General features: G+C 41.6%; 2 protein-coding genes across 2 annotated transcripts; one reads left to right on the top strand and one right to left on the bottom strand.

The window, feature by feature from the left end:
- Window positions 1–5,084: 5,084 nt before the first annotated feature.
- On the bottom strand, window positions 5,085–8,202 carry psmd8 (proteasome 26S subunit, non-ATPase 8). The gene is made up of 7 exons (XM_026288049.1): window positions 8,044–8,202; window positions 7,468–7,540; window positions 7,276–7,378; window positions 6,769–6,934; window positions 6,581–6,681; window positions 6,389–6,500; window positions 5,085–5,683 (listed from the first exon to the last, which is right to left on the bottom strand). The coding sequence occupies exons 1-7, from the start codon at window positions 8,152–8,154 to the stop codon at window positions 5,546–5,548; spliced, it is 804 nt and encodes a 267-aa protein (XP_026143834.1). The 5' UTR covers window positions 8,155–8,202; the 3' UTR covers window positions 5,085–5,545.
- A 2,559-nt stretch (window positions 8,203–10,761) lies between these two features.
- On the top strand, window positions 10,762–25,663 carry bicra (BRD4 interacting chromatin remodeling complex associated protein). The gene is given in 16 exon segments (XM_026288034.1): window positions 10,762–10,849; window positions 12,423–12,468; window positions 12,576–12,621; window positions 13,125–13,190; window positions 13,418–15,427; window positions 15,590–15,769; window positions 17,769–18,419; window positions 18,681–18,909; window positions 18,989–19,080; window positions 19,197–19,322; window positions 19,403–19,452; window positions 22,265–22,413; window positions 22,508–22,602; window positions 22,701–22,803; window positions 22,900–23,145; window positions 23,148–25,663. Coding segments are annotated over 15 exon segments (5,496 nt in total). The 5' UTR covers window positions 10,762–10,849; window positions 12,423–12,427; the 3' UTR covers window positions 24,560–25,663.
- Window positions 25,664–25,847: the final 184 nt, after the last annotated feature.

Here is a 25,847-nt window from a genome sequence, read left to right as displayed (position 1 = left end):
GCACCCAGCCACCGCTAGAATCATCACGTGTCATCACCACGGCTCGGACACGCACACTGTTAGGGAAGTGAAAGCAGTGAGTGCATTAGCAAGCTGAGCGCAAACACACACACACACACACACACATAGACTTTGAGACATAAGCAATTAAACAAGAAAATACGACCATCAGTATAAAATATTAAAATAGCCTCAAAAATTAAGGTAACTGACAATTAACAGGGAAAAGCACAAAGATGCAGAGTTAAGATGTGTAAGGAAATACTATTTCTTTGGCCTGCAATATCCACTGGAATGATCACGTTCATAACCCATTTTGCTTCTGTAATCTTTCTGGACATATTTCCGAGTGAAACTTAATATTCAGTGTGAATAAAGGTGAGGTGGGACATTGGATTTTATCCATTTGAAACTATTAGATCACGAAAAGTGGATGTTAAAACATCACAAAAAAGATAGGATGTTTCAGACAATGAGCAAGTTACATTACATCTGTAAAACAAGAAAGTTGTATTAATAGAAATAGCATGCACTAATGAACTGTCCATCAAAGAACACGCATTACAAAAAAATGGGTTAAAGTTCATGTCGACTGACATTTTGGAAGTACTTGGTAGTGAATTGCCTTAAACCTCTACAATCATCTTTTTTTCAATGTTGAAAACTCAAAGTCAGCCAGTTCAAGCCGAATGCAAGTAAGGTTAGTCTGGAGAGTTTTGGAAGAAAACACACTTCACAGTCTTTTGCTACAATATGGTTGATGTGATGGTCACAGCTATAGCAGCAGACACGTGACTGGAGGGGACTGGATGAAACATGTTTGGCTCTTTTCCCTGCCCACGCCAGGATGATGAAGTTAGTCCAAATAAAGAGTCATTTCAGACGTGGAGCTAGTTATTTGTTAAAATATCACTGAGACGTTTGATTCAATGTGTACCACAATAGGGCCCATAACATACATTTAACCTCAAGTAAATATTATTAATTTTTAAGCTGACATTAAAGGTTCAGTTGATTGCACCCCTTTAGGCAACATCCATTCGCAATAAATATGACACGCCCCTTTTATCTGTCAGGTAACAGGGATATAAACAAAACAAAACGCCCTTTAATATAATTTTGAATGATTCCTTGAGACAAGATGGTGTGGCATGGTTGCAAGGACAGGTTTATCGTTTTTAAATTGACTCAATTATCTTAAATCACAACGTCACGTGCACTTTGTTATATTCCCTAAACCATGGGGAATCTATAAACAGTGAATCACGAAAATTAACAATGAGAGGAAACAGCGCGATTTTTTTAATGGACGGTCACGTGGGCGAGGAAAATCTAATCTCACTTCCAGCGCGCGCACGTTTCCAGCCATCGCTCATTTCTGTAGAAAGGTATTTAATACAGTCGTTTCGCGTATACAATGAAGCAACAAAGAGCATAATGGCTCCATATGGAGGAGTAGCACAGAGAAGCAAATCGTAAATAAATGAATGGCCTGAGGGGAATGAAATGTGTGGAGGTGATGAGGGAGAGGCTGGGAGATGAAGAGTTAGATGTATCAATGAACGCGCCCATTCGCCATACAAGGCCCTCACAGCGGTCTTCCAGTCCGACAACCCCATTACAATAAACGCTATGAAATCACATCCATTTTGATCCACAGCCCCGATCGTGATATTAAACAGCATCAGTTATTATAAGCCACTGCCGCACCATATCGACACGCGTTCACGCGCACTCATTCGTTCATCCCGCTGTTTTAATGAATGGATAAAATCACATATATGCTACAGCACGGAGGATGAGTGGGTGAAAGGAGGATATGGACAAGAAATAGAAGAAGAAGACGAAGAGAAGCGCTGGGGGGAGGGATGGGGGACATGAAGAGGAAGAGGAGGAGGGGGTGAGAGAAAAATCACATTTCATTCATAAAGTTTGGCTTTAAAAATCATAATGAAACTCGAGTCGCGTTGATAAAAGCATCCCTCTCCGCCCGACGCCAGGAAACTCGCCATATCTCGAGGATTTGGAACGACACGTTTTATAATTCACGGATGTATTTGGTGGTTATACGTGGAGCCTCCACACACACACATACACACCATCATCATCTTTGAGACAAAAAGCCGTGTCTTATTGCGACCCGTTCGTCTTTCACGCGGCATTGAAGGCGTTTTATGTACGTTAGTTCACTTCAGCCGAGGCCCGTTCACTGGCGTTATTCATCAAATGTTGGATGATTATGGAGAATATGGTGTACAGTGTTGATAGTCATAGCTGCGTAATAGTGTTTATGAGCATCTTAGAGTCCATTAGAGGTGCTGCAAATCAATCAGTTCTGTTCTGCACAAATAAAAATGCATGGACTTACTCGCCCTCCATGGCTCGGTGTTGCCCGCCGCTTCGAGCTGGCTGCCCCCCGGTCTCTCGTCTTTTTTTATTCCCCTTCTTACCGAACACACACACACTCGCGCGCGCGCGCGTTTTCACACTCACACACGCGCGCGCGCGCGCGTCCTCACACTCTCGCTCACATACGCACGCACACCATCTCTCATTCACTCACTCCTTGCGCTTGCTGCTCTCTTTTTCTTGTCTTTCTCTGTCCACCTTCATAGGGTTTCGGATGGGCTAGAGGATGCAGCAGCCATTTTCCACCGCCAGCATCATCATCATCCTCCCTCCCTCGCTTCCTCTCTCTCTCTCTCTCTCGCTCTGTCTCTCTCTCAGTCCCTCCCTTTCTCTCTCTCTCTCTACCTGTCTACAGCAGTTCTCACACACTCGTGGATGGACACTGTGTCCCCGAGTGGGAGTCGCATCGGTCCAGTTCTGTGGCTTTCAGGACATTCAGAGCGATCTGCTTCTATAAATGGAAATGTACATAAACAGCCACCACTGTCAAAACTGAAAAAAAGAGTGACTGTTAATGTTAGTGAGAGAGATGTTTACACAAAGCAAAATATCAATAGTGGTAAGTGCACTCGGTTGATCTGTTCTAGTGTAGATCAGCGATGGATCACGCCTCAGTACCTTGGACAGCTCCCATACATACAGCTCTATACGCCATGACAGGATTCACAGCAGCTAGCTCCATTCATCTCCAACTCCCCATTCATGTTCACTGATAGCCCACCATTGATAAACAGCCCCGCCAGCCTCGAGCCTTTCTAACTCTAATAAACACCCCTCTCGCGCTCCTTCAAACAGATGCATAAAGTACATGAAGCTACAGCACGGCAGTGCTTAAATAGTTTGCTATTTTAATTAATATATATTTTTCTTTTTTTAGTTGTTAAATTAGTCTTAGCCTATATCCTCGCTATTGTTTTTCCTATAACATTTGTTCTTTAAAAAAAAAAAAATAGTTGTTTATCAGTACAAATATAGCCTACAAATCACAAAAATTCCTGACCTCTTCTGTTTGCATTTTATTAATAATGTTTTCCAGGTGCTGTAGGCTAGTCAATTGACCCGAATACAGTCATTTTACACGAAAAATAAAATGATTATTGTTATTTTAATTGAAATTATATGAACAAAACTCCACACCTAATTAAGGAATAAATGAAATCTCTCTTATACACTTTTATCTGGAGATATTCCAACAAAATTGGGTATTTATTTAAACTGTATTTTTCACAAATACTATCCAAGGTTTAGTAGAGTTTACTGAATTAGGTTACAGCAGAGATAAAGTAGCCTGATGATATTCTGGTTCAAATGGTGAATTAGCCTACAGAAATGCGTTTTCCGGCCCTGAACAGTATCAATGAAAGGAAAGGTTAAAGTCTGTGCTAACAAGGGCAGATCTTTTATTAGACAGCACACATTGTACCTGAAGAGCCAAGGGGAAATTGAGGCTACAACCAAAAAGACACCAGCTCCACTTAAAGCCAACATGCTGAAGTGCAAGAAAACATGCGACACACCTCAGGAAACTCAAGAGGGTGGAAATAAGGGCATGCAAGTAAGTGTTAAAGAAACTTTCCTCCAATTGACTCTTTGTCTAATGTGCTCTTGTGTCATGAAATGTAATCTCAATACATTTGAATACAGGTTCAATACATTGAATTCACTCAACTGTTGCAACAATAATGCCACAATTCCAAGGCTCCTTCAAAAAGACTAAATTTCCTTAATGCTTTTTCTTTAGATATATTGGGTTAAATATAACCTGGACATGTTGTGCATTAAACTTCTCTTGGTTTTCTTTTCTTTATAAAACACGAGGGTCATCTGTATTGCCATAAGATTCACAATTAGAGGTCAACCCTGCACAGAAGAGAATGAAAGATAACGGATGTTTAACTCCCGGTGATCTGACACCAAAACCATCCAGAAATCCTTCTGCTCTGCCCTCAAAAAATAAAAAAAGCAGTGATACTGTAAATTTGAGGTCTTTACCCCTGCTCCTGAAAGCCCACTGCCCTGCAAAGTTCACTTCCAGCTTGTTCAACACAAGACCCTGATTTAGCAGGTATGTTTGATTAGGATCGGAGCTAAACCCTCCAGGACTTGGTCACCAGCAGCAGAGTTGAATATCTGCTGTAGATGATCCTCGAAGACACCAGTGATGATCGCTTTGTATGTGGGTGGTACATTTGAAGATACAATATGACACCCCAGCTTGATACCACCACAAACATCGTTTTTGGAAAGACCCTATGCACAACTACCCTTCCCCATACTCCTCCATTCCCACAAAAAAAGCCTAAGCATATGCCAAGTCCAGAACAAAACACAATGCAACTATGAAAGAAATATGTACAGCAAACATTGTTTGAAAGCTGACCTTCCTCTAAATGTTAAATGGGGAGTCAAACCTGTGAAAATGTGCATCTTAATGCATCTGTGACTTAACCTTGGTTGTCTTGCCTGAACAGGAAGCAGACTATAAACCACATCTGTTAAATTCAGATAATATTTCATCGGTTTAAAAATCAAATGAACTACTTACCTCACTTTTTTCATTTGAAACACATTTTCACAGTAGTTCCTGCATCGAACTAACACAATATAAAAGATAACGTTATTATTTCTGTTTGGTTTATTATTATGTACGGAGTTCAAGACGGCATTTTATAAAAGAGTCTGAAAAAAAAAAAGATTTTATTCAACAGAAGTGTCTTGTGACAATGCCAGCCAGGCCGATCTTTCTCACATTTCTACACAAACTCACTCTTGATAAAAACCATCCTTGTTGAGAGGAACAACAACAATTTTCAAAACAAGACATATTAAATGTTTATTTAGAAAACAAAACAAAAACACCTTGAGACCCAGTTATTAGATGTTGATCAGTAATGCAGGAGGGTTGACACACGCAGCACACAATCATAAGAGAGACCCTGATACAGGTAGATCTTAATAACTTGTAGGCTAAAGAGTTCTGGTCTCGTTATCTGAGAGTCATTATTTGCCGCCATGTCATCCTGTGGCTAAACTGAGTACAGACATATGGCCACTGTACAATGGTTTGATTTGTATAATTGGATAAACAAACGTGAACCTTTATGTATAGATCTGTCTAAACGCTGCTATATCTGCACTACACAATCATTTCCAGCTGCCTTGCATACTCGATGACTTGTTGGGCCAGTTCTGTGGAAGGGATGGTCACTTCCTCAGTCTTTTGATGCTGGGTACTGAATGAATAGTATCCATCAGGACTCTGGGTCCAGCCTCTCTGCAGAGAACACAAGCCAGAACATCAACATATCAGTATCGATCCAATAAAATGTATAATATTTACATGCCCACACCATCCAAGATGTAGAGGAGCTTGTTTCTTAATTGAAACAGATTAGGAGAAATTAGTCCATCACTCGTTCACCAATGGATCCTCTGCAGTGAATGGGTGCCGTCAGAATGAGAGTTCAGACAGCTGATAAAAACATCACAGTACTCCACACGACTCCAGTCCATCATATTGTGAAGTGAAAAGCTTATTATTTGTAAGAAACATCCATCTTTAAGGAATTTTAACTTTACACTGATTTTCTGGCCAAACCACATAATGCTGTTACTGTCCATCATCTCCTGTTGTCCTCTCACATCAAAAGCCTCAAACATTTTTCACTTCACAATATATTAACTGATGGAGTGTGGATTATTGTGATGTTTTTATCAGCTGTTTGGTCTCTCACTCTGATGGCACCCATTCACTGCAGAGCATTAATTGATAAATGTGCTTCTTTGAATAAATTACATAGGATTGTTTTATCATAAAGTTCAGTATTACGTTATATATGATTAACAGTAAAAATAAAGTGTATATATTAGGAAAAATAAAGCTTAATTATTAATTGCAACTGTTTGTATGAAAGCTAACCTTAAAATTCATGATTGTGACAGGCCTAGTGACAATATCTGACAAACATCAAAAACTTACTTTCTTCGCATATTCGGTCATCTTTTTCTGAGAGGAGAAGAACAGCACCCGTGAGGCCTCATTGAACTGAATTTGTTCGTATGCTTTCTCTATACAACCTGCAATCTCATCTCTACAAGCAAAAAACAAACAAACATTTAAATGACAGTTCATCATCTCCATTTCACAAATAAGACCATAGATAACCCCTACCGAATAGTATCAAGAAGAATGTCAATGAAGAAGGTGTAGCTCTCAGCAGGAATATTTCCTTTAGCGAGAAAGACCTTGTTATAACTGCCCTCCATCAGATACTGAAAATAAAGAAACAAAAAGATAGGAAAAAACACAATGATATTTAAAATAAGCAACTAGAAAAAAAATAAATAAGTGTCCCACACCTGCTCTAAAGAAACTGGATGTCTGATGTAGACATTGGTCTGGATGTCTTTTGCGCTCAGTCTCTCCAGCTCTGTGTGGAACTCAGACACTCTGTTCTGAGACAGCAGGAAGAGCAAGTTGAGACCCAGCAACTGGTGTCTGTACGCTGACTCTGGCAACTCATCCCTGTGACATTTAACAAGAGATCAGACCATAACTGGAGCAAAGAAAAAGCCAGCAAAACAATTCAGGGTATAACATGCTAAAAATGTAACTACAACTGCATTCAGAATCTATTTTCAATCTATATCTCAAAGAAATGCAGTTACGTTGAAAACATTAATGTATATTCCTGCATACATTTGATGGTCTCTGTACAATGCGAGTCCAGTCCTTTTTTTAAATGCTGCATTTCATCACACTACAGACCATACAGCGTTGTAGGCGATATGTGATTTCAGCACAACTATTGTTAGCCCACATTGAGTCAAATCTGAGTGATAGTGAGTAAACAGAAGAAAAATTACTTGTAATCAAAGTAATAACACTTAAGCTGAGCCATGTAGCGCTCAAAGGACGGGATGTCTTTCTTTAGAATGCTCCATAATGCTCCAATCTCCAAAACATCTCCTACAATAATAAAAAAAAAAAATTAATAACAAATATTATAAACAGTTTACTATAAAATAAATAAGTAAAATATTATCCTTAATACTCACTGGCAAGGATAAGCTGTTGTTTGGTTAGCTTGGTCCCAGTAGTTGGTAGAAAGTTCAACTCTAGCAGGGATATCTACCACACAAAAAAAGATGCTTTCATAAAATGTTCAGATTTACGTTCATAAAATCAGATTTAATAACTATCACAGCTGTCAATTGAGAGACCGGTGTATTTTTTTTTTATATTAGCCAACATATAAAATAATAGTATACAGGACAAAATCATTTAAAAATATGGTGAAAAAAATACCGTAACGTTACCTGTGAATGAATTATTATTATGTTTTTTAATCAGTTCACATATGCTGTCTCTTTATTTACTACTAACGTTATATCGGTTCGATATCTGCTAGCTAACTTGGTCATTTGGCGCTGAACAAACCAAATTCACAAAGTTTAATAAAAAGTCTGTGTTTGTATGATGTAAGTTCAAAAACACAAAATATAGTGTTTGTTGTTAAACAGGAATCAATCGGACTGAACACTTTTCGATAGCAGCGCTGCTAACTGCTCAGCAACAACGGACTGTTTCTACAATTTAGGAGTATTATTGTTGGTATATATCTTTGGTCCTACCTTTAGCTTGCTCAGGGTCTCACCGCATTTATTAAGATTTGGATTCTTCTTGTTCCACTCGGCTTTCAGCGTCTCATATAACCCCGCAGTCTCCTTCAACACAGACGCCATGGTGATTCTGCAAAAACCTACGACACCGGTCTGACAGAACACGGCAGTACGCTGTCGTAAAGAATGATGGTGTTACCATGGAAACCATGAGAAGCGGCATTTTAGGGGTGTGAAATTAGGTGCAGTTTATAATATTTTTATTTAGTTACAGAAATATATATTTAAAGTGTATATCTTTCTTTTCTTTTTATTGATGTCCTTACCTATAAAGCAATACAGTTATACTGATAGCTACATCAACTTTAATTTTAATATATAGAATTTGAGACATTTTGTCCGCAAAGGAAGATATCATCCTTTTTTGTTAAATGTGGTGTCTTTGTGCAAAACAAAGAGGCATAATAATTTTGGGGTAACGCTATGTTAGCTAATTGGCAGCACAGTTTTATATAGATTTATTTTAAATTTAGGTTTGTTTCACGTTTTAAAGGCTTTTCAAAATTAATAAAATGATTTTGAAAACGATTCAAAACAACATACATATAGACTGACCCTCTTGAATTTTGATTTAATCTGTATTCACAATTGCTTTACGTGTTTTGATAATATTTCCACCTTTATTTTATTATTAGTTTTCTTGTGTTTATAATAGTCTGCTTGGCTTCACTGTCGATGTGTTTAACAGTCAAAAGATGTTTGTTATTTGAGTTTAGTAGAAAAAAAATAATAATTATTGTGTGTTTTTTTCTTTCTAAAAAAAAAGAACCAAGACTAATGAATGAATTAAATAACTTGTGTTTATGCTAACAGGACTGAAACGTGTAGATGTTGTTTAGTCGGAAAGTACTAGTATTGCTAGTGCGATATTATGAGAACATCTCAGACGAATCAGCAGTAGGCTATAATATCTAACTACTTTGCATTCAGGCTAACAATTTTTCCTAACATGTGTTTCCTGGGATTCGAACCCCCAACCTTGCGCTTGTTAAATACATCTAACACTAGCTTGCTCTATTCTTTTTCTATTCTGTTTTCTTTTTATTAATTATATATTTTTTAAAGCCCTTGCTATGTGTACTGTGTACTGTGTTATAGCACTTATATATATCATTACTCTTTTGTTGATTTTGACTGCTTCCACTGTCCTCATTTATAAGTCGCTTTGGATAAAAGCGTCTGCTAAAGGACTAAATGTAAATAATATGTAATTTTTACGATTTTATAGGCATGTTAAAATTTTAACTATGAGATATCTTTGAATGCATTGTGGGATTTTTTTTATGTACAATGATGGCATCGCTTTTTGGAGTAAGAACAGCAACATCAACGAGCATGTCCATTCAGAGAAAAAAAATCATTGCGGAGAGCGTCATGAAATGCTGCATCGGCGCCCTCTGCTGGAGACTGTGTACAGCGACAACAGAATTAGTGCATTATTACTACCATCTGGAATAATGAAGGGTCGCGTATAGGTTGGTCTCTTTTGTAATACTTCGTGGACACAATATCACGAGATTGATGGAGTTATATACTGCTCCGAGCGATTATGACATGGCTGAAAGATGACGTCTCTGTTGACTGGAGCGCATGCGCAGTTGAGAGGAGACGAAGAGGAAGGAGAGGGCGGCGGCGGATGAAAATCTATTAATAATTGTGATAAATCGTTACAACATCAGGCAGTGATGAGTTTAAAGCAGTAGCTCGTGAAGCTCCAAGCCACACCCTTACTGTAATAAGAAATGTTCAAGCACGACTCAAGTGCGACCAATCAATGGCTGTAAACAAAAGGGGAGACCACGCCCCTTTTACATACTTAATAGAAATGCCTTTTGCGAGGGGGCAAATGGTTAATTTTAGCCTTTATTACAAGAAGCCAATCCTCCGCTGTAACGCTTGAGGTCGCCCCACCCCTTAGCTGTGATGTTTAACAAAGAGGGCCAATCAGAGCCGCAGTGTTTCATCAAAACACACTCCTTTGTCATAAAAACATCCGGACCCGAGGTGAAGCTGTACTGACGAACGCCTGATTGTTATTGTGGAGAGAGTCCATCCTCGCATTTCTCTGTGGTGCTGGGAGGATGATAACCACATTTATGCAATTCATTTGATCGCAAATTGGCTGAAATATACATACGCAAAACATTTAATATAGTAGTAGAAAACTGAACTTCGCTGTAGTAGAAATTATTAGGACTCTTAATGTTCTTTTACATCCCCTTGATTGCATTCTTTCTTTCTTCCTTGTTTGAAATAATAATAATAATAAATAATTTTAAAATAATAAAATACATATGTATATGGGTGGATAAGGGTTGGTCAGCTTGCTTATATACACATTTAAGGTATTTAATGCATATATATATAATTGTAATTATATGAAAGCTAGTGTTACAATCATGCTTATGTATAAAATGATCAAAAGAGGTAATGAGTTAGGTTGTTCATTCACATCAAGGTTAAACTGTTGTCATTGGAGGATGTATCTTACGTTTACAACCGCAAAACAAGATCATGTTATTCAATTTAATACAGCACAATATTTCCCTACTTTCACAGTGAAACTGATACACAAATAAAACATAAAACATGAAAAGGACAAATGTGTGCTGCTGCAGTAACAACATATTCGGTGTAGTGTTGTTTATTGATCAGGCGCTTGCGGCGGGCCTCTGTTTCCTGCTTGTGTTGGGTCCTGACGCGGAGCCCGTGCAGGGCCGCACTGGAGACCCCGCGCCGCTGCACCTCTATCGTCTCGGTGAGTTTAATACAATGTAGCAATTCTTCTATAATTCTCAATAACTACTGCAACATTCGCGTGCAGACCTCGCCTCTTCCTGCTTCATATATCCAGCTCGCCGCGTAGCTCGGCGAACAGGGAGATTTTACAGCGAATTCCCAAACATCTCCCCTGATCCAAGAGTATTCCAACATAAACTCATATTTAGCAGGGATAAAGATAGGCTACGCAATTGCGTCTATTGGATGCCGAACACCAGATATTCACCAATTATGTGCATTGTCTCCACTGAATGCGCTCTTATGGCAGAAATACTGCGTGTTTACAGTCAGTTATTGTCAGATTTGTTCGTGTTGCGTCTGTAAACGCACATATTAGAGCTAGGGAGCTAGCTAGCTACAGCTAACTTAACTGAATCTGCTGCAGAACGAGCGAAAAACACGACTTAAAAGCGTCCTTTAGTGTTAAACTTGTAAAATGGTCGCAAATAAAATAATATGGGCATGTCGAGGGAGTTGTTACAGCTTTACAAACGCGTAAATAACCGCCGTATCCTGCAGAGAGTGTCTCTCGGAGTCTCTTCTGATGTGAGGCGCTCAAAATGAGCTAAAACAGATCTCTGACAGAAGAAGCGCTCGCAGATATTCGTTAATGATGATCTGTGTGCTCTTCAGAGACTGTTTTAGTCCTAACAAACATTAGCGGTGTCCCCGCCTACCTTCCGTGGGTTTGATGTGTTTAGATGGAGACTGACCGCGAACAGCGCGGCGACTCGCCAGAGTCTGATAAACTGGTGAGAATTGGTCTTTGTGAGTCTGTAAATCGTGATAATTGACCCTCGGGTGGTTATCTGACCGTGGGACAGTGTGAGGTGATGCGCGCGCTTTTTCCCTCAACTTCTCTCGCGCTACAGACTGTGCACGAAAGTTCAGCTGCTGCTTTCAAAGGATGTGAAAACATTCACTCGCTTGTGTTGTAATAGTTACTCCTACAGGCATTAGAAAGCGTTATATTTCAACATACGTTTGTTTTGTCAACAACGAATGTGTTGGCCAACATAAATCGGTCTATGTAGTGTTTTAGTGGTTGCATTTTATTCACTAGAACAATGTAACCATAATGATTGGTTAATAATAATGGCATTTTAACGTGGTTTTTGTTTCACATTTATTACAAATATGTGCTAGGGTAATACAATAAGCTTGATTGGTTTCCATGTTATGTTTCTTTCTTTTTACACTGATTTAGATTAACCTGGCGGCATTTGCCTTAACCTTTCATTTTTGCTTTGCAGTCTGCTTTTAATATTATTTGCATTTTTGTCATATGTGTAATTTCCTTTTCTTTAGATTGATAACATATACAGGTTTTTCACATTTAAAACACATGCCAGTTGATGTTCTACTTTGTTTTCATTAGTCTAAGACGTGATCCAAACCAAATATCAAATTGAGTGTGAATTAAATGACCTACATTTCAGTGCTGAGGAAGTATTTGCCTTTGAGTTCTGTGTAATGTTTAGCTGATTTGTTAAAAATAGACGTATGTTCACAGGGCTAATGTTTGTGCACTTTTTTTTTCTTTTTCACAGTTGACATGGATGATGAAGATGGCAGGTGCTTGCTAGATGTAATTTGGTAAGTTGCACTGAAAACAACCTATAACTTTGCACATAACTTCAGGTTTAAACGTTTTTTTTGTGTGTGTGAAAACCCAGCTGAATAACACATTTCTTGTTGTACAGTGACCCACAAGCACTCAATGATTTTCTTCATGGATCAGAAACACAAGTGAGTACTGAAGTGAAAAAAAAAAAAAATCAGATTTTTGCAAGCTCCACTGTTGGGCCAAGGCAGAAATCCCACTTTGAAAGTGTAACCCAGAAAAATCACAGATTTCCCTGAACCTCCTAATCCTTTCCGGGTTATTTTCACATTTCTGCCCCTACCGCGGTTTTCCAGCTTATTGATCTTTTCTTTACAACATTATTGCTGCTCTTAATTTCTGCCCTGATTTCCCCTCTTTGGTTAATTCACATATATATGACATACTAATCTGATTTTCCTGTCTTTTGACTCCTGTTTTCTTTCCTTTTTGCTTGGCCTTTTAACTTGGTAATGCCTGCATTTTGTTCTGGTTGATTGGTGCACTGTCCTCACTCTGCTCTTCCCTTGCCTTTCCCTCTCTGTCTGCCTATTTGCCCCTTATGCATCTGCTCCCTGTCGCTTTCACACGCCTGTCTGTGTGCTGTGGTGATTTCTGCCTGTCCTATCCTGGGTATGTCTGTCTGTAGCTGGACACTGATGACCTTTTGGATGGCTCAAGTGACCCGTCCAGCTCGTTCTTCTCCAGCACTGGGGTGAGTAATATCCCCCATTTGTGCCGACCTCTCTGCCTCCAACCTTTTTTGTAGCACATGTTCCTCAGACCCGCCATCCGCATCAGATGCATTATGCACCAGATCTGCATCAACAACAGTCAGTCCAAGAGGCCTGCAACCATCCCAGATCCCTGCCATTTTATTCCTTCGTGATTCTGAATGTGTGAAGTTTTAGCAGCTGACATTGGTCTCTCTGTGTCTTCCAGGGCCACGTTCCTGAGGTCCAGCCACAGGCTCAGCTGTCGACAAATGAGCCAGGCCTTCCAAGAGTTAGCGTTGATTTGGATTTCCTGGAAGATGACATCTTGGGGGGATCGCCGGGAGGAGACAATGGAAGCAATGGTGTTGGGACAAATCATGAGCCTTGTGACATTTTGCAGCAGAGTCTGGCAGAGGCTAACATCACAGAACAGAGCCTTCAAGAGGCAGATGCTGAGCTCGACCTCAGTCAGTTTGGGCTGACTGGCCTTACGCAGGTGGTCCAACCCCTGCCTGATGCTGGCCTGTCTGGGGTGGGCATTGGAGGTGCAACTCAGATTTTTCCAAACCAAGGCACCCCTACTGCACCCTCTAATGCCACCCCAGACATGCTCAGCTCAGTCCTGGCACATCCAGGTCTGCAGCTTCAACCCCAGGTCATGAACAAAGCTATCAGCGTCCAGCCATTCGTGCAACAAGTCGGGCTTGGAAATGTTACCCTTCAACCTATTTCAAGCCTTCAGGCCTTACCGAATGGCAGTCAGTCTGGACCGTTGGGCATTGGACAAATTCAAGTTGTGGGCCAACCCACTGTAATGACTATTAATCCATCTGGGCAGCAGATCTTGACGAAAATGGGTGGCTACCAATTGCATCAACCTGGGCCTGAGGCAGCAAGCGCTGGAACGCAGGCTGGGCTTGGTGGCTCTGTTTTGAGTTCAGGGGGAGGACTTTTAATTCAAGGGGGAAAGGCCACTCTAGGGTCCCCTGCCTTAAATGGGCCGGCTGTCTGCTTAAGCAACACAAATACTAACAACAGCGCAACTACAATGGCCGCTCCTGGTGGCATTGTGGGTTTCGGTAATGCCTCTTTGGGTGCCGGAATTGGATCTCAAACCCAGCCTCAAGGCCAAATTATGCAGAATGTCATCATCCAGCGAACGCCAACACCAATACAGCCCAAACCTCCGCAAGGGGGTACCATCCAACCCAAAGTCTTCAAGCAGCAGCAACAGCTTCCTGCTCCACATGCCTTGCCAAATGATGCTAATAAGGCTCTGGGGGTGCAGCAAATCCCAGTATCAGCTGGTCAGAATGTAACGTTCCTCGGGAAGCATGGCTCAAATGTAGTCTTGAGCACACAGGCCACGTCGCAGGGAACGCAGTTCTCTCAAGCGCTCTTTAAGCAACAGGGCCCCCAAACGTCAGGAAAACCGCTCAGTGTTCACTTGTTAAACCAACAGGGCAGCATTGTGATTCCCTCGCAAACTGTCCTGCAGGGCCAAAACCACCAGTTCCTGTTACCGGGGCTTCAGGCGGGGGGTCAGTTCCTGACTCAGCATCCCGGGGGTCACATCATTACCAGTCAGGGGCCTGGAGGGCAGATAATCGCTAATCAGATCTTGACAGCCAATCAGAACATCAACCTGGGTCAGATGTTGGCCTCACAGGGTCACCCTGGTGCTGCCCATATTCTCTCTGGACACATCCACCTCCAGCCCGGTCAGATGGGTCATCCCACACTGTTCCAAATGCCGGTGTCCCTGGCGCAAACGCAGACACAAGCCCATCCGGTAACAGGCCACGTACAAACGGTCATCCAGGGCATGCCGATACAGAATTCCCTGTCCGTGGAGAGCCTTAGCCCAGCAGTCAGTTTACAGACGTTGCAGCAATCTGGCGGCATCCCTAATAACGGTAGCAGTGGATCTGCGGCTATGGCGCCGTGCCAGACAGGAGAGGGAATCACTGTATTGGGCGGCTCTACGGATCCTGCTGCTCAACCAGCACAGACCCAACCGCAGCCCTCAATTCTCACGGTTCAGATGACACCACCGGTTTCAGTAGCAGGAACGGTTCCTTCCTCTTCATCTCCATCTCCAACTATGGCCACGTCCACGTCCTCAATGGTGGGTTTGGGTCCTCAGGCCCAGCACAGCCCAGGAAAGTTGTTGTTCACATCACCCGGTTCCAGCATGATCCTAAGTCAGGAGTCCCTTCAAATGTTCCTGCAGCAGGTCAGTGTGCTCGCTTTAAACTTGCCAATCTGTTGTTTGCAAACTGTGTGTCTTTGCTAATAAGCTAACATAACAACATTTTATCCTCAAGCTGACCTCTGACCAGTTTAGATGAATGTTTTACCTCTCCCATTCCTCAACTGATAAATGTGCCCATGTTAGGACCAACAGCATCAAGCAGGAAAAGACCCACCTGCCGCTGTGGGTGTACCTGCATCTGTTATCGTCAGCGGCAGCAGTTCTGGTCCCGCCCCTTCAGGCCATGACAGCTTGTTAGCCGAGACTCGGCAGTGTCCCAGCCCCTCCCCTGGCCCCGCCCACATGGCAACAGTGGTTAACAAGGTAGATGAGCTCATGCTCCGCACTAAGCTCCACCCACTTGTTGCTGCCACTGCTGCTTATTGGACCACTGTCTCCCAGCAGAACTCCCTTTCTTTCTCTGTCCCCTTGTCTTTCTACTGTCATTGCTCGGGCTTGGATGCCTTTTCTTTTACTCATTTTTACTCTTGGTTTTGCGTGTGTTCTGTTTTCATCAGGTCTTTCGTCTGCACTGTTATCCGTTTCTGTCATTGATACTACAATTATAGCGTAATGGGTTTATTTTGTCTATTAACTCATACTATTATTGCTTGCAACACCTTCCCCTCAATATCCATTTCTGTTCTCCTGTTCTTTGCATGATCATTTTTTAATAAGAAGCTTGCCGAACTGTATTGACACTAATTGGGATATGGGTTGATGCAAATAACAGTGCAGTTGTTGCTCTTCAAATGGTTTCACCTGCAACAATAAAACTCTAATGACTTTATTTTTTCGGTTGTGTGTTTGCATCATCGTCGTGCATTTTCCCATGAGCATGTCATGATGGAGCAATGGCTCTTCCTATTAGTTTTGCTGCTGTAAATCTTCGTCTTCACTCTGTCCATTCATATTAACATTCAGCCTGCTCACTACCTCTGCTACCAAACGTTCAGTAACTGCTGTTTTCAACCTCAATCAGTCCCCCTCCCGCCACCACCACCACCCAGCCTCCTAAGAGAAATTAAATTTAATTCCTTTCAAGATCACTTTCAAAGATTTGATCTTGATCACTTGCTCGCTGCCCTGAACTACCTTTGCCCTCTACCAGCAAATCTGTTTTAGATTTGTACTATTTTTGTTTCTTGTCTGTTCTCTGTGAACCAATTTTTGTTGTTCTCTGCAAAAATGATGTCCTCATGTCAGTTGCCCACCCCCCTCCCTCCCCAAACCCCAATGGTGTCTATCAGAAAGCACTAATCAGTTAAACGAGTAGCTTATGTACGGTTTAGATATTTTGTACATTGTACTACTTCAGCTGTTGTAGTCTTCATGAAAATTGTCTTTTTGATTATTCTGAAAATAGATTTTTCCTTTCTATTTCTTCCTGCTTTTGTATTATCCTTCTTGTATTTGTTTATTGTTGCTTGTTGCTGTGTGTTTGGTTTTTGTCACTGATTTTTGTGGTGTATTTTGTTTCTGCACTTTATGGATATGATTGCAAGTTAGTCATTGTTTTAGTGATGCACTGAAATTAAATTCTTAGATACCATTTAGTTTTTTCGTATGCTTTTGGTACCATTTGTATACATTAAAAATGATTTGTGAAATGAATTGTACAACAGTAATATAAAGAAACTGTTGCTATTGGTATTCTTGTCATTAGGGCATTAAACTGCTAAAATAGAAAACAACATGAAATATGAAGCCATTTAGAGTTACCTGATGTTCTGTCATTTCCTGAAGTAGCTCATTGAAAAACGTAACGTAGAATATATTAAAAGCACCTGGAATTGTGTGTCTAAGCATTGTTTTTTTTCCTCACCTGCTGTTCCCATCTACTTGGTGTATAGTGTCTCAGTGTAACTAGTTTGTACATATTTACAGAAGTAAGTTTGTCCCTAATTTACACAGTGATTGTGAACTGTTGTGGTTTGCGATGAAGTTCCTCTATTATCCTAAAACTGATCAAATCTTTCAGAGAAGTGAGGAAAAGTCTCAAACAGAAAATCCGGATCTTCCTGAATAGATTTCTCCTATTTATGTTGATGATTTTATTTTTTTATTTTTTTGCTCTGCATAGGTTCAAATGTCAGTATTGCAAAATGTTAGTTTGATAAGGTGTTTTTCATAATGCTGTTGAAATTATTTTATTGAAAGCATTTTTTGTATTGTCGATGTGTCATTTTCTGTTGCTGAAATTTCAGTGCATCCCTAAAAATTAATTTTCCCAAATTGATGAATTAAAAATATTAACTGGCTGATTAACCAAACATCCATTGACTATTTTCTCTCTTCCTCCTCCTCTTTTTATGCTGTCTAGGTTCCATCGGCAGCACATTCACAGACTATAAAGATCCAAAGCGCCTCCCCATCTCAGCCTGTGGTCACCCCTGCACCAACACCCACCCTGACTGACAGTCCTCAACCTGCCCGAGCTTCTCCCATAACCATCGGGCAGCAGATCCAGTCTCCTCACCAGCACCAGCAGTCTCGGCCTCCATCACAGCCCCAGCCTCAGTCTCAGGCACAGACTCCCTCGCGTTCCTGCACGCCCTCCTCTCTACCGCCCCTCTTTATCATACACAATCAGATCGGAGGTTCTCCACAACCATCACAACAAGCTCCTCAACAACAGCAACAGCAGCAGCAGCAGCAGCCTCAGCAAATACAAGTGCAGCTCCAGCCTCAAGTTCTTCCTCAGACTCTGCCTCAGCCTACCGCCCTGCAGCCAGACATACCTCCTTCCTCCTGTTCCCCGAAGCCTCCGCAGCCCCTTCCTGCACAGTTCCAGTTCCAGCCTGCTGTGAGCTCGCCTCCAGCTGCAGTGGTCAAACAGCAGGTGACGGTGGTGCCGGGGCTGACTGCAGAACAGCAGCATCACCTTCAGCTGGTCAGTGCGCAGCTGCAGACCATGTCATCCATCACACAGCCCTCTCCTCAGCAAAAGCAGCTTTTGGAAAAACTTCACCAGGTAATGCATCATCACCTTATACTTTATATAGTGTTCCAACTGAGAGTAAAAAAAGCTAAAGTTTGGACTGAAATGAAAACACTGCCATATCTGATAAAATAACTCATCATCACGTTGATGGTAGATGGTTAATGCAGTTATATAGAGCAGAGCTTTGATAAGTTTAGGTGTCACTGTGGTAAGGACTACTTGGTAATAGGTAAGGTTCTTTTTATATGAACTCTACTTGAATGATTGTTTGTGTGCTTTTGATTTATACAGATCCAGCAAAACATTCTTCTACAGGCTAAGCAGCAAGCTCAGGCACAAGCTCAGGCTCAAGCCCAAGCCCAAGCTCAGGCCTCTCAGCAACAGACCACAAACCAGTTCAACAAAATGCCAGATCAGCCTTCGGTCCAAGCTGCAAATTCAACGGCCAGTGGCACCATCCAAGCGCCAGTCCAGTCCCTTCTGCAGCAGAAGTCTGTGCTTGTCAAGTCCTCTACTACAGGTGGGGATTGCATACGTTTATCCTTTAGATGTCTACTTTCAAATATTCCCATGTTTACAAAGTCTCATATTCTTCTTAGGTGCAAATGAAACTCAAGTATTTTCTGCTGTGTCTGCTGGGGCTACGGTGAACCAGGGAATCACGACTCCAAACCTTGCGCATGCTGTTCAGGTGAGAGAAGAGTAGTTGTTAATATTTTTTTACTGTAGTTTACAGCTGTACCATTTACTGTTGCAGTTAAGACATTGCACAATTGTCTTAACTCAGTTTTGAACACTGGTTTGCAGGCAAAGCCAGGAGTCATAAGTTCAGTTGGTGGGCTGACTCTGAATAAAGCAGGTTTGCAGATACAGGTTTTAGGTGCTCCAGTCTCTCAAATGCCGGCACCTCCACAACCTGCTCCCCAAACACAGGTAAGATTCAAAATCACATTACATAAGACTGTTAAAATGAATTGGATGATGTAATTTTGTTATCTTTTGCCTTTTTACAGACTTCAGCATTAAAAAGGCCTTTTAGTATGGAACCGAGCAAAGAAGCAAGGTAATGTATACATACTGTATGCAGAGTAGGGTTGTGCCGATAGACGATAGTACCGTGTATCGCCTATAGCCAGAGATATTGACTTAAGCAGATGTCTCTGTCGATAGTCAGGACGATATTGGGTTTATTCTCCTATTAATGTATTATGTATTTAAAGAATAAGTTGAAAAAGTTGTAAAGCTTTGACGCAGATAATTTGTTAAATCCATGAAATGAAAGAGATAGAAAACGAGGTGTTGGTGTCCCACACATTTAATGGCTGCTACACGGCAACACGCTCTTCTCATTCATGAGAGTTTAACTCTTTCCTGGCATTACAAATAAAGTAAAGACAAAATAATAACGCGGCAGAGCGAACTTATCATCCATAGTGGTTCTCACGTAGTCCTTCTCTTAAGAGATTGATCACTTAACTTATAACGCACACTATGTGGTGATGACGTAGAAGGACTTCGTGAGAAACACTATGGATGATAAGTTCGCTCTGCCGCCTTGTTACATAATTGTTACATAATGTGATGCATGCAAAATAAATAGTTTTGGCCATTACGGAGTCTCCATCCACAAACCGACGTACATCGTCTGCAGATATAAGGAATTTTATTGCACTTTAACATGTAATTTGAACAGCCTATATATGTGCAATATTTTAAACGAGGCCTCACTTACTGAGTTTAATGCCACAGTTATGTTAGAAAGCATCTCGTTCTTGTTTATGTGGCGGTGCGTCATGAGGCGCACGGTCTGGAGCGATGTATGACTGATGCAGTAGTTCAAATATACAGTATTGTTCAAAATAATAGCAGTTTAATGTGACTAACCAGAATAATCAAGGTTTTTAGTATATTTTTTTATTGCTACGTGGCAAACAAGTTACCAGTAGGTTCAGTAGATTGTCAGAAAACAAACAAGACCCAGCATTCATGATATGCACGCTCTTAAGGCTGTGCAATTGGGCAATTAGTTGAATTAGTTGAAAGGGGTGTGTTCAAAAAAATAGCAGTGTGGCATTCAATCACTGAGGTCATCAATTTTGTGAAGAAACAGGTGTGAATCAGGTGGCCCCTATTTAAGGATGAAGCCAACACTTGTTGAACATGCATTTGAAAGCTGAGGAAAATGGGTCGTTCAAGACATTGTTCAGAAGAACAGCGTACTTTGATTAAAAAGTTGATTAGAGAGGGGAAAACCTATAAAGAGGTGCAAAAAATGATAGGCTGTTCAGCTAAAATGATCTCCAATGCCTTAAAATGGAGAGCAAAACCAGAGAGACGTGGAAGAAAACGGAAGACAACCATCAAAATGGATAGAAGAATAACCAGAATGGCAAAGGCTCAGCCAATGATCACCTCCAGGATGATCAAAGACAGTCTGGAGTTACCTGTAAGTACTGTGACAGTTAGAAGACGTCTGTGTGAAGCTAATCTATTTTCAAGAATCCCCCGCAAAGTCCCTCTGTTAAAAAAAAGGCATGTGCAGAAGAGGTTACAATTTGCCAAAGAACACATCAACTGGCCTAAAGAGAAATGGAGGAACATTTTGTGGACTGATGAGAGTAAAATTGTTCTTTTTGGGTCCAAGGGCCACAGGCAGTTTGTGAGACGACCCCCAAACTCTGAATTCAAGCCACAGTACACAGTGAAGACAGTGAAGCATGGAGGTGCAAGCATCATGATATGGGCATGTTTCTCCTACTATGGTGTTGGGCCTATTTATCGCATACCAGGGATCATGGATCAGTTTGCATATGTTAAAATACTTGAAGAGGTCATGTTGCCCTATGCTGAAGAGGACATGCCCTTGAAATGGTTGTTTCAACAAGACAATGACCCAAAACACACTAGTAAACGGGCAAAGTCTTGGTTCCAAACCAACAAAATTAATGTTATGGAGTGGCCAGCCCAATCTCCAGACCTTAATCCAATTGAGAACTTGTGGGGTGATATCAAAAATGCTGTTTCTGAAGCAAAACCAAGAAATGTGAATGAATTGTGGAATGTTGTTAAAGAATCATGGAGTGGAATAACAGCTGAGAGGTGCCACAAGTTGGTTGACTCCATGCCACACAGATGTCAAGCAGTTTTAAAAAACTGTATTACTCCAAATATATACTTACCTGTTTCTGAATACTTTATATTTAATGTGTTTCGTGTATGTCCAGTATTAATGTTAAACTGTTGGACTTAAAGAAATTATTGATTATTACACCGTTGACTGATTTTGCAGAACATTTAGACTGATAACTTCCATGCGAAGATGCGGCAAATTCACAGGAAGCACGACATGACAGTTGTGTCTATATATGAACTAGATCTTTATCTTTAAAATCAGTATCTTTAACTACAGTATTTTTATATTTAACGTTAGTTTATCAGTATGTTTTAAAAACATACGGTTCAACAGTCCAAATGCATAATAAAATGTGCCTCACACGGCTCTTGGTGGTGAATAAACCCCTTCTTTAGCTAATCAATGCTTTTTTTTTTTTTTTTTTGAGAAAAATATCCATATTTACAACATTAGAAACTCTCAGATCCACAAGTCATTCCTGGGCAAAGGACGTAGGCATAGCTCATGAGATATGCTACAAATCTTTATTTTGTACATAAATTAAAGGTTTAGTTCACCCAAAAATGAAAATACTATCATTAATCACTCACCCTCATGGAACACTAATTAAGATATTAATGATGAAATCTGAGCATTCTCTGACCCTGCATAGACAGCAACACAACTGAAATGTCCCCAGACCCATAATCGTAGCAAGGACATTGATAAAATGTTCCATGTGACATTGTGTATCTATTTGTAGGATGCTGGAACAGCTGCGAAAACAGCAAGGCTCTGTTCTCCATCCTGACTACAGCTCTCCTTTCTGCTCATTTGAGGACACTTTTCATCGACTGATGCCGTACCACCTGTACCAAGGCATGGCTTCATCCCCAGAAGACTACCGCAAAGGTAAATGCCTTGTGAATGCTCTTTTAAGGTCCTGTAGCGTAGTTGTGTGGCACCCTCTTCAGGGCTGATGTGTAATTTACGCTTCTCTGTCCAGTGGATGAAGAATTTGAGAACGTCTCATGCCAACTCTTGAAGCGCACGCAAGCAATGGTGGATAAATATCGTCACTTGCTTTTTGAGGAATCAAAGGTATCATTTTAAATCTAACTCACTGGATCTCTCTTAATGTTTGGACCTTGTGAGCCCTAAATTAATTTTTCTCCTGTTTGCTTTTTTACCTTGAGCAGAGGCTGGGTCCCTCAGCAGAGATGGTTATGATTGACCGGATGTTCATTCAGGAGGAGAAGGTTGCGCTTAGTCAGGACAGGGTCCTGGCCAAGGAGAAACCAGGTAAAGACTTACCATTAAATTGTGTGAACTTTAAATGGGAATGAACTGTATTTTCAGATGGTGTGGTATTTAATCACCTTCTTTTACTCTTTGCAGAAGAATTTGTGGCCAATTCCAGTTTGCTGGACAGCAGTGCCGTGAGACCTGTAAAGGTGGAGCTGAGTTCTGTACGAATTGCATCAGCATCAGGTGCAGGTCAACCTGTGGCAGCTGCACCTGCTGCAGCTGTTGCCCCTGCTCCTACCCCAATTCCTGCACCTACCCCAGCTGCTGCCCCCACTCCTGCTTCCACCCCTGCCCTCTTTCCTCCTACCAAGCTGGTGATTAAGCAAGGTGGAGGGGGGCATCGGTATCCTGGTCCACCAGCTCCACGCCTACGCCCGCTCCTGTGGTCCGGCCAACTGCAGAGCCAGTGACGCCAAATGCCTCCTTCAGCCGCACTCCATCCACCCGCCCTGCTGATGACGACGATGATGTTGCGCTTCCCCAGCGGACCAGCAAACCGCCCATCAAGACCTACGAGGCACGCCAGCGAATAGGTTTGAAGCTGAAGATCAAACAGGAGGCGGGATTTAGTAAGGTGGTTCACAACACTGCTTTAGATCCGGTCCACTCCCAATCCCAACTCACTCCACAACCACCGCCCCCTGAGCAGCCGCAGAAAGTCAAGCCCATCCATGTAACCCCACCCACCACAGTCATTAGAACTCCTCCCCCAACGTCTTACCCCACCCCCTCTTCTACTGTCCCTACGGTAACCCCACACACAGGCTCCGCCTCCAGTAGCGCAACTTCCTCCAGTGGACCTACGCCCTCATTTTCCTCCTCCTGGTCTTCATCGTCCCCTTCCACATCTACGGCACAGATGAACGGCACTCTAGAACACCACGAGGTAGGCGGAGTTAAACGGAACCCAGCGTCCACGGCGACTCCTCCCCTTACCACTTGCCGGCTCCCGCTTCGAAAGACGTACCGTGAGAACATCAGTCCACGTCATAGGCCGGGTGTACCAGGAGGAGGTGGAGATACATTGCCCATTCTACCAGCAGGACCCCCTATTACCACTACCCCTCAGCCACAAGGTTCCTCTCCTCAAACTGAACGGACTGTGATAGCAAGAGTGAAACTAGAAAGGCAGGGCGGACATGGACGGTCTCACCCCCATTCAGAGTCGCAGAGCCTCGCGGCAGTAGAGGATGTCCTCTACCGTGGCATCAAAAATGCGTACCAACATCACAGAGAGTTCTCTGACAAAGAGGATGAAGACGAGGCAAAGGAAGGTGGTCGTTTGGGGCGGTTAAAGGGCATAGGGAGCAAAAACCGAGAGGGAGGAAGGGGTACATTTAGGATGGATCAGCATGCTCCTGGTCCACCTTCTCCTGGAGAGACTTCTTGCACAAGAGACTCCACACTTCCTGCCAAACGCTGCAAGTCCGACTCTCCGGATATGGACAATGCGAGTTTCTCCAGCGGCAGCCCGCCGCCTGACGACTCGTTGAATGAGCACCTGCAGTGTGCCATAGACAGTATACTGAACCTCCAACAGGGCCCTCCTGGACATGGAGGCTCAGGGAAAGCAGCTTTAGGGAGGGTTCATGGGGAAAGCCTGCCTAATCAGCACCAAACCCATCCTTCCTACAGACAGTCCATGCCTCCCCTCTCCACGCCACCCTCGTCCGCCGCCATGTCCCAGCATCCACAGGTGGGGGGCCGAGGACAAAATGGGAATTTGGTTTCACAGACGCACAGTAGATAACAGCCCCTTTAGCCGATGTTGACTGAAAGACTGAAAGCAGGATGTCAATGGATAGGGGAAGCAAATGGAGACACTTTTCCCATGATCAGCTGTGTTTGCTTTGTTTGTCTTTGGTTTGTGCTGATGACGTGTACTTTTGGTTTACATATGGCCCTTTAAGTGTGCTTTCTAAAGTATAAAAAAAGTGCACTTTGATATGATTTTCAAAATTTTGTCCCTCTTGTTTCTTTCCTGGGTTCGAATCTGGGACGAATCTGATGTCAGTTTCCCAATTTAAAGATTTCTCTCAACTTGTGAGAGCCATGACCATTCATTTAATAAATAATGTTTGTAATTATTGTGACGTATGCAGATTGCAGGAACTTTTTAAGTGATATCATGAAAATTGTCATATCAAATAGTGGTTTATTTGGATATTATTATAGAGAATTAATTTTGGCGAGACTAATTGATCACTTCTCCCTTTGTTAGAATGGTCCCCCTTTACCATGAAATTATATTTTTGGGAACTGTGTAGAGGCTCAATAATGAATAATAATAGTGTTTTTGTCTCCCCTAAGACATGAAATCTTGTTTTGGTTATTCAGCTACAGGAATTAACAAAGAAGCATTCACAAACAGGAAAAGTCACCAGAACTGTAGAAAATCTCTTGACCTTTAAAGCATTCCAGCATCAAGAGCACACTTACAAATTAAACATACACAGAACAGCAAATGTGGTCACCCTTTTAATCAAAGAAATATACTTTTGTTCGGGTATATTATTGAAAAGTTCCCAGACACAAAGCCTCCCTCATTTATACCTTTATTTTTTATTTTTGTAGGCTTATGTATGTTCAGACACTTTTACACATTTAAGATAGATTTGACTGAAAGATCTTCAAACCGTTCAGAAGCAAACACAGCGAAAGCAATGCCATGGAGAAAAAAAAAAAAGAACAATAATGTAAAGAGAAAAAAAGAAAATAGAACTGTAAGAATTTGAAGTATAGTACTACAGATTAATTTTGTATTGTATTTATTGTGTATAATGACACTTTTTAAAAACAACTGTACATTTAGTAAAACTGTAAATTAAACTTTGCTTCTTTTATGATACAATCACACTTGTTTCTGTTTGCCATTTGACTTGGTTGTCTTTTTTCAAGGCTGATGGCTATTATTTGATTTCATTGTTTATGTAATGATCTTACTGGCCAGTAGGGGACATTGCTTAATCAGGTCTGAGTCAGAGAGGCGCAACAGAGCACAAAAAAGATCTGCCAAGTCCCTTAAAGGTGGTCTGCCA

The sequence above is a fragment of the Carassius auratus genome, chromosome 18 (genome assembly GCF_003368295.1).
Source record: "Carassius auratus strain Wakin chromosome 18, ASM336829v1, whole genome shotgun sequence".
NCBI classification, from domain to species: Eukaryota; Metazoa; Chordata; class Actinopteri; order Cypriniformes; family Cyprinidae; genus Carassius; species Carassius auratus.
Note: the sequence above shows the minus strand (reverse complement) of the source record. Positions and strands in the feature narration are given on the sequence as shown.

What these genes read in the sequence shown, in the direction of transcription:
- psmd8 (XM_026288049.1), bottom strand. Translation starts at nt 8,154, where the DNA reads ATGGCGTCTGTGTTGAAGGAGACTGCGGGGTTATATGAGACGCTGAAA. An exon ending in AGACCCTGAGCAAGCTAAAG is followed by an intron (nt 7,541 to 8,043) that starts GTAGGACCAAAG and finishes TTTGTGTGGTAG; the next exon opens with ATATCCCTGCTAGAGTTGAA. An exon ending in TGACCGAATATGCGAAGAAA is followed by an intron (nt 5,684 to 6,388) that starts GTAAGTTTTTGA and finishes TGTTCTCTGCAG; the next exon opens with AGAGGCTGGACCCAGAGTCC.